The 15994-nt window shown below is 36.4% G+C and overlaps 1 protein-coding gene across 1 annotated transcript in view; it reads right to left on the reverse strand.

Moving 5' to 3' along the window:
* TXNDC16 (thioredoxin domain containing 16) overlaps window positions 1-15994 on the reverse strand; it is a 108631-nt gene that overhangs the window by 21851 nt on the left and 70786 nt on the right. Inside the window, exons 15-16 of the mRNA XM_024734795.1 lie at window positions 11239-11407; window positions 10743-10879 (exon numbers count right to left, since the gene is read on the reverse strand). Coding sequence (XP_024590563.1) covers window positions 10743-10879; window positions 11239-11407 — 306 coding nt within the window. The remainder of the gene's footprint in view (window positions 1-10742; window positions 10880-11238; window positions 11408-15994) is intronic.

Consider the following 15994-nt stretch of genomic DNA (forward strand, 5'->3'; position numbering starts at 1 on the left):
CTGGAGAGAGTGCAGAGAAAAGGGAACCCTCTTGCACTGTTGGTGGGAATGTAAATTGATACAGCCTCTATGGAGAACAGTATGGGGGTTCCTTAAAAAACTAAAAATATAACTACCATTCAACCCAGCAATCCCACTTCTGGGTTTATACCCTGAGAAAACCATAATTCAAAAAGAGTCATGTACCACAATTTTCATTGCAGCTCTATTTACAATAGCCAGGACATGGGAGCAACCTAAGAGTCCACTGACAAATGAAATAGGACCAAGTGAGCGAGGGGCATGGACATATATACACTACCAAATGTACAACTGATAGCTGGTGGGAAGCAGCCGCATAGCACAGGGAGATCAGCTCGGTGCTTTGTGACCACCCAGAGGGGTGGGATAGGAAGGGTCGGAGGGAGGGAGACACAAGAGGGAAGAGACATGGGGATATATGTATATGTATAGCTGATTCACTTTTTTATAAAGCAGAAACTAACACACCATTGTAAAGCAATTATACTCCAATAAAGATGTTAAAAATAAATAAATACATTAATTTAGCAATACTGCTTTTTTCTACTGTCACATTTTATTACACAGTTATATTTAGACACATACAGATACATCTATATTTTAGCTCTGTCAGCAAAAGAGTCGAGAGACAAGGACACCGCCATTACTAAAATATTCCTAACCCCTAGATCTTGGTTTCTAAATTCATTGTCCCATTAAAAGGAAATTGGACTCCTTGGAGAACTGGCTGATTCTAGGAATGGGGCTGGGAACATCTTGTGACAAAAGGACGTTTTCAGAAAATAATGGAGACATGTCAAAAGGTCATAGGTACCCAGGACGGAAAAAAAAAAGGACATGATAGAGTGAAAGGCTCCCACTGACCAAATCTATCTAGGGTAACCTGAGCAATCTAATGACAGTAACTGATTATAATCCACTGAATAAAATAACAACTCAGCCATCCATACTGATAAACAAACAAATGAGTAGTATGCCAACTAATAAAGGTAGAAGGAATAATGGAGTTAGAAATCTCCCACCTGGCAACTATCATAGTAATACCTGTTGCAGGCAGTGAATTTTAAAACTGCTGTGCAAAAGTAAAATGAGGAACAGGACATTTACAGAGTTTTAAACTATATCCCTACAAGATATTTATTAACTAAAAAGCAAAAAGTAGTAACTTTCTAGTAGAGGGGCCTGAAAGATAACATGAGTGGATAAAAAAGACATTTCACCCCCCATAGAACTCATATTAGTCTTCAAACCATTAGAATCTATATGAACAACAAATTAATATCTGATACAAAATAAGTGATCAGCAAATGTTAATAGTTAGCATTTATGAATAAAATCCAAATGTACATAAAAATGTTAATGGATTATAAGAGCCTTTTATTGTTATATGTTTTCTCATTAAATATGTTGAAAATTATGTTGAAAATAATATTTTATATGACAATTGAAAATGATTTTCAAAATAGTGTTGAAAACCCAGCAACTATCATATGAATGTCTGCAAAAACCAAAAACAAAAAGGAAGAGGAACTAATACCTGACTTAAAAGGTTTAGAAACAATCAATCCAGTAAAATAATTAAAAAGCATCATATCCAGATGACATCATTCTGGCACACCAGACCACCTTTATATACCTTAACATTATGCTTTTGAGAGATAACTACATGTAAATTTTATCATCATTTGTACAGCAATATGATCAAGTACACTGTTCCTTATGTTGATCTCTAAATAAAATATACACGTATATATACATATGTGAAAAATTCCTGTAAGCATGTATAATCAGAGAAATAGTTTCTCTATGGGTGACTCAGCACCCTAACTTCTAGTTTTCCATTTATTGTATAATGATTATAAATTGGCAAAATTTTCATCTTTCTGTTTCTATTTGCTACCAGATTGCTCAGGGTTAAGTTTTAGGATTAACTGCAGTGTTTCTAGGTATTCTACATAATTATCCCCTACTTTTATTGCTTAACTCTTAACTTGTTTTAATGATTTTATTGTATTTGTGCTTTTTATTATCTGAAGACTAATTCTTTTTGGAAGGAGGCCCAGTGTAAATAATAAGCAAGAACTTCAGGACACTAGGCACTTGAGGTAGGTAGAAAACAAAGTCAACTGTGGGTGCAAAAACATGAGAAAGGGAAAGACGGAGTAAAACACAGAGTCATTTACTTCATGATTTTTCATAGATAGAATACAAATTTAAAAGTTATGCCCTCTGGATTTTGCCTTCTAAGATGGTAAGCCACATTGCACACATTAACATTCCTTTTATTTCTTTCTAGTGAGTTCTTTTGGCTTTTATTTTTAAAAATTCTGAAGACAAAGTAGAAGGGGAAAATTACTAGACAGCAATTTGTAGAAAGCAAAATTTAATAAGTACTTAATAGTATCTACTAAATGCAATTATAATGCTAGACTTTGGGGATCTTCTTCCCATACAAATATCCTTAAGATATTTCATTCAGAATTTGAAATTCATCTTAAATAAAAGAAAAATAAGAAGGAGGGAAGTTTGCTACATAAATGGAAAGAGTTAGCATGAGATTGCCAACTAAAAATTGTTACTTGCCATCTGTCTCTGCAAGGATGAGGTCACTAGCCACTGCAGTCACCAACCTTCAACACACCCTGAAAGGAGTTCAGGGTGAGATCAGTAATGAAACACTCTGTGCTCTGGGAAAACCTGGCAGAACAGGCCTTCAGATAGCCAGCTATTTTCAGGAGATTTTATGGGCCCAGTTTCTTACATCTTCTCATATCTAGAAAAGCAGCACTAAAATCATTAACAGAGACATCTGCTCCTCGTGACTAGCAACAACCTTCTTGTGACTAGCAGCAATCTTCTGCCAAAATATGTGCTTGACTGCATGTATCCCCTTCACCACAGTTACGTATATACTGACTACCCCCTACCTCTTTGGAGCAGTTCCTCAGAGCTATCTGAGATGCTGTCTCCCAGGCGATAGTCCTCATTTTGCCTCAAATAAAGCTTAACTCACAACTCTCATGTTATGCACTTTTTTTCAGTCGACATGATGAGGAAAACACTAAGGGTTTTGCTACCCAGGTTTTGGAGAGGCCATCCATCTCCAAAGCCAAGATAATAACATTCTAAGTAATACCACTGGTCAGAAAAAATGCCCTGTGTACTCTTTCTTTAAAACTTACTGAAAGACACAGTCCTATGAAGGACAGAAAAAATATATATAAAGAGTAGGAGTTTAAGAATAGAGAAACTGTAATATTAAAAGAACACTATAGCCAATGATACTATGAAAAAAAAAGTAAAACTAATTGCTGTAAGCGCTGTATCAAAGCTGAAAGCAAAAGCATTAATTTGAAATTAAATATAAGATGCATTCATTTTCTTAGTTCAGTCTCCAAAGGCAATGGAAATGAAAGCAAAAATAAACAAATGGGACCTAATCAAACTTACAAGCTTCTATACAGCAAAGGAAACCATAAACAAAACAAAAAAGACAACCTACAGACTGGGAGAAAATATTTGCAAATATTTAATTTCAAAAATATTAATTTTTTAAATTAATTTCAAAAATATACAAACAGCTCACACAACTCAATAAGAAAAAAAGCAAAAAACCCAATCAAAAAATGGGCGGAAGACCTAAATAGACAGTTCTCCAAAGAAGACATACAGATGGCCAATAGGGACATGAAAAGATGCTCATCATCGCTAATTATTAGAGAAATGCAAATCAAAACTACAGTCAGGTACCACCCCACACCAGTCAGAATGGCCATCATTAAAAAGTCTAAAAATAATAAACGTTGGAGAGGGTGTTGAGAAAAGGGAACCCTCTTAGACTGTTGGTGGGAATGTAAATTGGTGCAGCCATTATGGAAAACAGTATGGAGGTTGCTCAAGAAACTAAAAATAGAGTTGCAATATGATCCAGCAATCCTACTCCTGGGCATATACCCAGACATAACTATAATTCGAAAAGACACAAGCACCCCTATGTTCATAGCAGCACTATTCACAATAGCCAAGACATGGAAACAACCTAAATGTCCTATGAAGGATGAATGGAGGAAGAAGGAGTGAGATAGATACACTCACTCACACACACACACACACACACTGGAATACTACTCAGCCATAAAAAAGAATGAAAAATGCATTTGTAGCAACATGGATGGACCTAGAGATTATCATACTAAGCAAAGTCAGTCAGAAGGTGAAAGACAAATACCATATGATATCACTTATATATGGAACCTAAAATCCAACAAAAATGAACATATCTACGAAACAGAAACAGACTCACAGACATGGAAAACAGACTTGTGGTTGCCAAGTGGGGGAGGAGTGTGTGGGAGGGAAGGATTTGGAGTTTGGGATTAACAGGAACAAACTATTATATATAGGATGGATAAACAATAAGGTCCTAGTGTATAGCACAGGGAACTATATTCAATATCCTGTGATAAACCATAATGGAAAAGAATATGAAAAAGAATATATATGTATTACTGAGTCACTTTGCTGTACAGCTGAAATTAACACAATATTGTAAATCAACTATACTTCAATAAAATAATTTTTAACATCTTTATTGGAATATAATTGCTTTACAATGTTGTGTTGGTCTCTGCTGTATAACAAAGTGAATCAGCTATATGCATATGTATATCCCCATATTGCTTCACTCTTGCATCTCCCTCCCACCCTCCTTATCCCACCCCTCTAGGTGGTCACAAATCACTGAGCTGACCTCCCTGTGCAATGCAGCTGCTTCCCACTAGCTATTTTACATTTGGTAGTGTATGTAGGCAATGCTACTCTCTTAACTTTGTCCCAGTTTACACTTCCCCCTCCCCGTGTCCTCAAGACCATTCTCTACAGCTGTGTCCTGATTCCTGTCCGGCCCCTAGGTTCATCAGAACCTTTTTTTTTCTTACATTCCATATATATGTGTTAGCATACAGTATTTGCTTCTCTCTTTCTGACTTACTTCACTCTGTATGACAGACTCTGGAACCATCCACCTCACTACAAATAACTCAATTTCGTTTCTTTTTATGGCTGAGTAATATTCCACTGTATATATGTGCCACATCTTCTTTATCCATTCATCTGTCAACAGACACTTAGGTTGCTTCCACGTCCTGGCTATTGTAAATAGTGCTGCAATGAACACTGTGGTACATGACTATTTGAATTATGGTTTTCTTGGTATATGCCAAGAAGTGGGATTGCTGGGTCATATGGTAGTTCTATTTTTAGTTTTTTAAGGAACCTCCATACTGTTCTCCATAGTGGCTGCATCAATTTACATTCCCACCAACACTTCAAGAGGGTTCCCTTTTCTCCACACCCTCTCCAGCATTTACTGTTTGTAGATTTTTTTGATGATGTCCACTCTGAGTGGTGTGAGGTGATACCTCATTGTAGTTTTGATTTGCATTTCTCTAATGGTTAGTGATGTTGAGCATCCTTTCATCTGTTCATTGGCAATCTGTATATCTTCTTTGGAGAAATGTCTGTTTAGGTCCGCTGCCCATTTTTGGATTGGGTTGTTTGTTTTTTTGATATTGAGCTGCATGAGTTGCGTGTATATTTTGGAGATTAATCCTGTGTCAGTTGCTTCATTTGCAAATATTTTCTCCCATTATAAGGGTTGTCTTTTCATTTTTTTGTTTCCTTTGCTGTGCAGAAGCTTTTAAGTTTCATTAGGTGCCACTTGTTTATGTTTGTTTTTATTTCCATTTCTCTAGGAGGTGGGTCAAAAAGGATCTTGCTGTGATTTATGTCATAGAGTGTTCTGCCTATGTTTTCCTCTAAGAGTTTTAGAGTGTCTAGCCTTACATTTAGGTTTTTAATCCATTTTGAGTTTATTTTTGTGTATGGTGTTAGGGAGTGTTCTAATTTCATTTTTTACAGGTAGCTGTCCAGTTTTCCCAGCACTACTTATTGAAGAGGCTGTCTTTTCTCCATTGTACACTCTTGCCTCCTTTATCAAAAATAAGGTAACCATATGTGCATTGGTTTATCTCAGGGCTTTCTATCCTGTTCCATTGATCTACATTTCTGTTTTTGTGCCAGTACCATACTGTCTTGATTACTGTAGCTTTGTAGTATAGTTTGAAGTCAGGGAGCCTGATTCCTCCAGCTCTGTTTTTATTTCTCAAGATTGTTTTGGGAGAGACCTTCAAGATGGCAGAGGAGTAAGACATGGAGATCACCTTCCTCCCCACAAATACATCACAAATACATCTACATGTGAACAACTCCTACAGAACACATACTGAATGCTGGTAGAAGACCTCAGACTTCCCAAAAGGCAAGAAACTCCCCATGTACCTGGGCAGGGCAAAAGAAAAACAGAAAACACAGAGACAAAAAAATAGGGACAGGACCTGCACCTCTGGGAGGGAGCTGTGAAGGAGGAAAAGTTTCCACACACTAGGAAGCCCCTTCACAGGCAGAGACGAGTGGTGGGCTGGTGGGAAGCTTCAGGGCCATGGAGGAGAGCACAGCAATACAAGTGCAGAGGGCAAAGTGGAGAGACTTACACACAGAGGATCGGGCCTACCAGCACTCACCAGCCTGAAAGGCTTGTCTGCTCATCCGCCAAGGTGGGTGGGGGCTAGGAGCAGAGGCTTAGGCTTCAGAGTTCAGATCCCAGTAGGAGGACTGGGGTTGGCTTCATGAACACAGCCTGAAGGGGGCTACTGCACCACAGCTAGCTCGAAGGGAGTCTGGGGAAAAGTCTAAGAGGCAAGAGACCACTGTTCCATCAGAGACCCCCTGGTTCCACGTAATATCAAATGGCAAAAGCTCTCCCAGAGATCTCCATCTCAATGCTAACACCCAGCTCCACTCAACGACCAGCAAGCTGTAGTGCTGGACACCCTATGCCAAACAACTAGCAAGACAGGAACACAATCCCACCCATTAGCAGAGAGGCTGCTTAAAATCATAATAAGGTCACAGACACCCCAAAACACACCACCAGACGCGGACCTGCCCACCAGAAAGACAAGATCCAGCCTCATCCACCAAAACGCATGCACTAGTCCCCTCCACCAGGAAGCCTACACAACCCACTGAACCAACCTTAGTCACTAGGGGTAGACACCAAAAACAACGGGATCTACAAATCTGCAGCCTGTGAAAAGGAGACTCCAAACACAGTAAGTTAAGCAAAATGAGAAGACAGAGAAACACACAGCAGATGAAGGAGCAAGGTAAAAACCCATCAGGGCAAACAAATGAAGAGGAAATAGGCAGTCTACCTGAAAAACAATTCAGAATAATGATAGTAAAGGTGATCCAAAGTCTTGGAAATAGAATGGAAAAAATACAAGAAACGTTGAACAAGGACCTAGAAGAACTAAAGAGCAAACAATGATGAACAACACAATAAATGAAATTTAAAATTCTCTAGAAGGAATCAACAACAGAATAACTGAGGCAGAAGAACAGATAAGTGACCTGGAAGATAAAATAGTGGAAATAATTACTGCAAAGCACAATAAAGAATGAAAAGAATCGAGCACAGTCTCAGAGACCTCTGGGACAATTTTAAATGCACCAACATTCGAATTATAGGGGTGCAAGAAGAAGAAGAGAAAAAGAAACAGACTGAGAAAATATTTGAAGAGATTATAGCTGAAAACTTCCTTAATATGGGAAAGGAAATAGTCAAGTCCAGGAAGTGCAGAGAGTCCCATACAAGATAAAACCAAGGAGAAACACGCCAAGACACATATCAATCAAATTATCAAAAACTAAATACAAAGAAAAAATATTAAAATCAGCGAGGGAAAAACAACAACTAACATACAAGGGAATCCCCATAAGGTTAATAGCTGATCCTTCAGCAGAAACTCTGCAAGCCAGAAGGGAATGGCAGGACAAATTCAAAGTGATGAAAGGGAAAAACTTACAACCACGATTACTCTACCCAGAAAGGATCTCATTCAGATTCGACAGAGAAATTAAAAAATTTACAGACGAGCAAAAGCTAACAGAATTCAGCACCACCAAACCAGCTTTACAACAAATGCTAAAGGAACTTCTTTAGGCAGGAAACACAAGAGAAGGAAAACACCTACAATAACAAACCCAAAACAATGAAGAAAATGGGAATAGAAACATACATATCAATAATTACCTTAAGTGTAAATGGATTAAATGCTCCAACCAAAAGACGTAGACGGGCTGAATGGATGCAAAAACAAGACCCGTATATATGCTGTCTACAAGAGACCCACTTCAGACCTAGGGATACATACAGACTGAAAGTGAGAGGATGGAAAAAGCTATTCCATGCAAATGGATACCAAATGAAAGCTGGAGTAGCAATTCTCATATCAGACAAAATAGACTTTAAAATAAAGACTATTACAAGAAACAAAGAAGGACACTACATAACGATCAAGGGATCAATCCAAGAAGAAGATATAACAATTGTAAATATTTATGCACCCAACATAGGAGCACCTCAATACATAAGGCAAACACTAACAGCCATAATAGGGGAAAGCAACATTAACACAATCATAGTAGGGGACTTTAACAGCCCACTTTCACCAATGGACAGATCATCCAATATGAAAATAAATAAGGAAACACAAGCTTTAAATGATACATTAAACAAGATGGGCTTAATTGATATTTATAGAACATTCCATCCAAAAACAACAGAATACACTTTCTTCTCAAGTGCTCATGGAACATTCTCCAGGATAGATCATACCTTGGGTCGGAAATCAAGCTTTGGTAAACTTAAGAAAACTGAAATCATATCAGGTATCTTTTCCAACCACAACGCTATGAGACTAGATATCAATTACAGGAAAAAATCTGTAAACATTACAAACACATGGAGGCTAAACAATACACTAAATAACCAAGAGATTACTGAAGAAATCAAAGAGGAAATAAAAAAATACCTAGGAACAAATGCCTGTGAAAAAACGATGACCCAAAACCTATGGGATGCAGCAAAATCAATTCTATAAGAGGAAAGTATAAAGCAATACAGTTGTACCTCAAGAAACAACTCAAATAAACAACCTAACCTTATACCTAAAGCAATCAGAGAAAGAAGAACAAAAAAACCTCAAAGCTAGCAAAAGGAAAGAAATAATAAAGATCAGATCAGAAATAAACCAAAAAAATGAAGGAAACAATAGCTAAGATCAATAAAAGTAAAAGCTAGTTCTCTGAGAAGATAAACAAAATTGATAAACCATTCGCCAGACTCATGAAGAAAAAAAGGGAGAAGACTCAAATCAATAGAATTAGAAGTGAAAACGGAGAAGTAACAACTGACACTGCAGAAATACAAAGGATCACGAGAGATTACTACAAGCAACTATATGCCAATAAAATGGACAATCTGGAAGAAATGGACACATTCTTAGAAAAAGCACAACCTTCCGAGACCGAACCAGTAAGAAATAGAAAATATAAACAGACGAATCACAAGCACTGAAATTGAGACTGTGATTAAAAATCTTCCAACAAACAAAAGCCCAGGACCAGATGGCTTCACAGGTGAATTCTATCAAACATTTAGAGAAAAGCTAACACCTATACTTCTCAAACTCTTCCAAAATATAGCAGAGGGAGGAACACTCCCAAACTCATTCTATGAGGCCACCATCACCACCAAACCAGACAAAGATGTCAAAAAGAAAGAAAACTACAGGCCAATACCACTGATGAACATAAATGAAAAAAATCTTCAACCAAGTACTAGCAAACAGAATCCAACAGCACGTTAAAAGGATCATACACCATGATCAAGTGTGGTTAATCCCAGGAATGCAAGGATTCTTCAATATACACAAATCAATTAATGTGATACACCATATTAACAAATTGAAGCAGAAAAACCATATGATTATCTCAATAGATGCAGAAAAAGCTTTTGAGAAAATTCAACACCTATTTATGATAAAAACCCTCCAGAAAGTAGGCATAGAGGAAACTTACCTCAACATAATAAAGGCCATATATGACAAACCCACAGCCAACATTGTTCTCAATGGTGAAAAACTGAAACCATTTCCTCTAAGATCAGGAACAAGACAAGGTTGTCCACTCTCACCACTATTATTCAACATAGTGTTGGAAGTTTTAGCCACAGCAATCAGAGAAGAAAAAGAAATAAAAGGAATCCAAATCGGAAAAGAAGAAGTAAAGCTGTCACTGTTTGCAGATGACATGATACTATACATAGAGAATCCTAAAATCTATACAAAGACTCATAAATGAAAATATTCTTTACATATAGCAAAAAGAAAAAAGGGAAACAAAAATATTATTTGTTGGCAATAGTTAAATAAATTATGGTATATTCATCCAATCAAATATTATACAGCTATGATGTTTTTGAAGAATATTAATCACCTGAAAAAAGGCACCCACTTAATGTTAAATAAAAACAGCAGATACTAACCTAAATACATAGTACTAGCCCAATTACACTAAAATGTACATAAATATGCAATATATCGGTACACAGAAAAACAGTGAAGGAATTACATTAAAGTTCAACAACTCTAAATAATTACAGATTTTTATTTTTTTCTTCCAACTTCTCTGTATTTTCAAAATTCTCTAATTGAATTCTCTATAATTTAAAAAGATATTAATTCTTTCAAAAAAAACCCTAGTAAACGAGTTCGTTAGCTATATATTACATAATTTAAATGTTCAATTCCACTTACCTGTTGTCATGGTTGGACTAAACAGCCCCAGTACTGACACGCTAGAATAGGAGACCAGGTCTTTATGTAATTTCCCACTTAAATATTCTTCTGCTTCTTGGACAGACGTAATATTCACTGGGCATGAAATCCTGTTGCTGGATGAATATTTAACTATATTCAAAATTAATTTTTAAAGATACTTTTCAGCTTGTAAAAAATAAAATATACTGAACGTAGCATATTCCACAGGACAAGCACTGACAAAATAAAGACAATTAAATACTATTCTAAAGAAAAAATCAGCCTCATTAAACAAAATTTCTATCTCTTAAACAAAATTTCTATCTCCCTAAAGGTGATGGAATGTAGTAGATAGGCTCTGCTCATTAGTGTTTCCCCTGTGATCGCAATTCATACCTCCTTAACCTATCCAAAGTGTGTCAACGAAGTATGGGAATTAGAAGTTTTATAGACCTAACATTTAAAAAATCTTAGGGTGAAGCTGAATACTTACAGCTGGATAAATTTTAGGAGATCTTCAGTTCCTAGCATACCAGCATAAGATACTGGGTTCTCGCCTTCCTTGTACATCTTGACAACAGGAAATTCAGTAACATTTTGCTTGGCACATACATGAGACCAATCTGCACAGTTTACTCTAGTAAGCAGCATAGTAGAGGTGCCTAAATAAAAGGAAAATGCACATTTTACAAATGTTAATGTAGAAAACTCATTTGTTGAGAACTGACAATATTTTTTATATCCCACTCTTTTATTTAATGCTTATTGGAGTATAATGGCTTCACACTACAGTGTCAATTTCTGTTGCACAACAAAGCCAATCAGCCATATGCATACACATGTCCCCATATCTCCTCCCTCTTGAGCCTCCCTCGCACCCCTCTATGTCATCGCAAAGCACCGAGCTGATCTCCCTGTGCTATGTTGCTGCTTCCCAGCAGCCAACTATTTTATATCCGGTAGTGTATATATGTCGATGTTACTCTCACTTTGCCCCAGCTTCGCCCTCCCATTCCATGTCCACAAGTCCATTTTCTATGTCTACCTCTTTATTCCTGCCATGTAACTAGGTTCATCAGTACCATTTTGGGGGGGGGAGGGGGATTCCATATATACGCGTTAGCATAGGGTGTTTGTTTTTCTCCTTCTTACTTCACTCTGTGGACAGACTCTAGGTCCATCCACCTCACTACAAATAACTCAATTTTGTTCCTTTTTATGGCCGAGTAATATTCCATTGTACATATGTGTCACATCTTCTTTATCCATTCATCTGCCGATGGACACTTAGGTGGCTGCCATGGCCTGGCTATTGTAAATAGAGCTGTGATGAACACTGTGGTACATGACTCTTTTTGAATTATGGTTTTCTCAGGGTATATGCCCAGTAGTGGGATTGCTGGGTTGTATGGTAGTTCTATGTTTAGTTTTTTAAGGAATCTCCATACTGTTTTCCATAGTGGTTGTATTAATTTACGTTCCCACCAACAGTGCAGAAGGGTTCCCTTTTCACCACGCCCTTTCCAGCATTTACTGTTTCTAGATTTTTTGATAACAACCATTCTGACCGGCATGAGGTGATACCTCTTTGTAGTTCTGATTTGCATTTCACTACTAATTAGTATGTTGAGCATCTTTTCATGTGCCTCTTGGCCATCTGTATGCCTTCCTTGGTGAAGTGTCAATTTAGGTCTTCTGCCCATTTTTTAACTGGATTGTTTTTTTTGATATTGAGCTCCATGAGCTGTTTGTATATTTTGGAGATGATACTTTGTCTGTTGTTTCATTTGCAAATATTTTCTCTCTGAGGGTGGTGTTTTTTGTCCTGTGTATGGTTTCCTTGGCTGTGCAAAAGCTTTTAAGTTTAATTAAGTCCTATTTATTTATTTATTTTTATTTCTGTTACTCTAGGAGGTGGGAGAAAAAAGATCTTATGTCAAAGAGTGTTTTTCCTCTAAGAGTTTTATAGTGTCTGGTCTTACATTTGAGTCTTTAATCCATTTGGAGTTTATTTTTGTGTATGGTGTTAAGTAGTGTTCTAATTTCATTCTTTTACGTGTAGCTGTCCAGTTTTCCCAGCACTTATTGAAGAGTTTGTCTTTTCTCCATTGTATGTTCTTGCCTCCTCTGTCGTAAATTAAGTGCCCATATGTGCCTGGGTTTATCTCTGAGCATTCTATCCTGTATCATTGATCTATATTTCTGTTTTTGTGCCAGCACCATACTGTCTTTATTACTGTAGCTTTGTGGTATAGTCTGAAGTCAGATAGCCTGATTCCTCCAACTCCATTTTTGTTTCTCAAGATTGCTTTGGCTATTCGGGATCTTTTGTGTTTCCATATGAATTGTAAAATTTTTTGTTCTAATTCTGTGAAGGATTCCATTGGTAGTTTGATAGGGATTGCACTGAATTTGTAGATTGCTTTGAGTAGTATAGTCATTTTCACAATACTGAATCTTCTAATCTAAGAACATGGTATATTTCTCCATCTGTTTATGTCATCTTTGATTTCTTTCAGCATTGTTTTATAGTTTCTAAGTACAAGTCTTTTGCCTCCTTAGGCAGGTCTATTCCTGGGTATTTTATTCTTTTTGTTGCAGTGGTAAATGGGAGTGTTTCCTTAATTTCTCTGATTTTTCATTGTTGGTGTATAGGAATGCCAGAGTTTCCTGTGCATTAATTTTGTATCCTGCAACCTTACCAAGTTCATTGATTAGTTCTAGTAGTTTTCTGGTGGCATCTTTAGGATCTTCTATGAATATTATCATGTCATTGGCAAACAGTGACGGTTTTACTTCTTCTTTTCCAATTTGTATTCCTTTTATTTCTTTTTTCTTCTCTGATTGCTGTGGCAAGGACTTCCAAAACTATGTTGAATAATAGTGGCAAGAGTGGACATCCTTGTCTTTTTCCTGATCTTAGTGGAAATGCTTTCAGTTTTCTACCATTGAGTATGATGCTTGCTGTGGGTTTGTCATATATGGTCTTTATTATGTTGAGGTAGGTTCCCTCTATGCCCATTTTCTGGAGAGTTTTATCATAAATCGATGTTGAATTTTGTCAAAAGCTTCTCCTGCATCTATTGAGATAATCATATGGTTTTTATTCCTGAATTTGTTAACGTGGTGTATCACATTGATTGATTTGCATATACTGAAGAATCCTTGCATCCCTGGGATAAATCCCACTTGATCATGGTGTACGATCCTTTTAATGTGCTGTTGGATTCTGTTTGCTAGTATTTTGTTCAGGATTTTTGCATCTATGTTCATCAGTGATATTGGTCTTTAATTTTCCTTTTTTTGTGATATCTTTTTCTGGCTTTGGTATCAGGGTGATGTGCTTTGTAGAATGAATTTGGGAGTGTTTCTTCCTCTGCGATTTTTTGGAAGAGTTTGAAAAGGATGAGTGTTAGCTCTTCTCTAAATGTTTGATAGAATTCTCCTGTGAAGCCATCTGGTCCTGGACTTCTGTTTGTTGGAAGATTTTAAATTCTGGTTTCAATTTCATTACTTGTGATAGGTCTGTTTATACTTTTAATTCTTCCTGGTTCCATCTTGGAAAGTTTTGTCCATTTGTCCAAGAATTTGTCCATTTCTTTGTGGTTGTCCATTTTATTGGAGTATAGTTGTTTTTAGTAGTCTCTTAAATCCTTTGTATTTCTGCAATGTCAGTTGTGATTTCTCCTTTTACATTTTTAATTTTATTGATTTGAGCCCTCTTCCTTTTTTTCTTGATGAGTCTGGCTAAGGGTTTATCAATTTTGTTATCTTCTCAAAGAACAAGCTTTTAGTTTTATTGATCTTTGCTATTGTTGTCTTTGTTTCTATTTCATTTATTTCTGCTCTGATCTTTATGATTTCTTTCCTTCTACTGACTTTGGGTTTTCTTTGTTCTTCTTTCTCTAGTTGTTTTAAGTGTAGGGTTAGATTGTTTATTTGACAATTTTCTTGTGTCTTGAGGTGAGATTGTATTGCTATAAACTTCCCTCTTAGAACTGCTTTTACTGCATCTCATAGGTTTGGGGTCATTGTGATTTCATCAACATTTGTTTCTATGTATTTTTTTTATTTCTTCTTTGATTTCTTCAGTGATTTCTTGGTTATTTAGTAGTGCACTGTTTAGCCTCCATGTATTTGTGTTTTTTACAGGTTTTTTTCCTGTAATTGATTTCCAATCTCATAGCGTTGTGGTCAGAAAAGTTGCATAATACAATTTCGATTTTCTTAAATTTTCCAAGGCTTGATTTGTGACCCAAGATGTGATCTATCCTGGAGAATGTTCCATGTGCACTTGAGAAGAAGTGTATTCTGACACTTTTGGGTGAAATGTTCTATAAGTATCAATTAGATCTATCTGGTCTATTGTGTCATTTAAAGCTTGTGTTTCATTATTTATTTTCTGTCTGGATGATCTATCCATTGGTGTAAGTAGGGTGTTAAAATCCCCTACTATTATTGTGTTACTGTTGATTTCTCCTTTCATGGTTGTTAGCATTTTCCTTATGTATTGAGGTGCTCCTATGTTGGGTACCTAAATTTTTATAACTGTTATATCTTCTTCTTGGATTGATCCTTTGATCATTATGAAGTGTCCCTCCTTATCTCTTATAACAGTCTTCATTTTAAAGTCTATTTTATCTGATATGAGTATTGCTACTCCAGCTTTCTTTTGATTTCCATTTGCATGGAATATCTTTTTCCATCCCTTCACTTTCAGTCTGTATGTGTCTCTAGGTCTGAAGTGGGTCTCCTGTAGACAGCATATATATGGGTCTTGTTTTTGTATCCATTCAACCAGTCTGTGTCTTTTGGTTGGCAGTTAATCCATTTACATTCAAGGCTACTATCGATATGTATGTTCCTATTACCATTTTCTTAATTGTTTTGGGTTTCTTTTTGTGGGTCTTTTTCTTCTCTTGTGTTTCCCACTTAGAGAAGTTTCTTTCGCATTTATCGTAAAGCTGGTTTGGTGATACTGAATTCTCTTACCTTTTGCTTATCTGAAAAGCTTTTGACTTCTCCATCAAATCTGAATGAGATCCTTGCTAGGTAGAGTAATCTTGTTGGTAGGTTTTTCTCTTTCATTACTTTTAAGTATATCCTGCCATTCCCTTCTGGCCTGCAGAGTTTCTGCTGAAAAATCAGCTGGTAACCTTATGGGGATTCCTTTGTATGTTATTTTTTGTTTTACCCTTGATGCTACTTTTTTCTTTGAATTTAATTTTTGTTGGTTTAATATATGTATT

This window comes from Neophocaena asiaeorientalis, unplaced genomic scaffold (assembly GCF_003031525.2).
Source record: "Neophocaena asiaeorientalis asiaeorientalis breed wild unplaced genomic scaffold, Neophocaena_asiaeorientalis_V1.1 scaffold547, whole genome shotgun sequence".
Taxonomy (NCBI): Eukaryota; Metazoa; Chordata; class Mammalia; order Artiodactyla; family Phocoenidae; genus Neophocaena; species Neophocaena asiaeorientalis.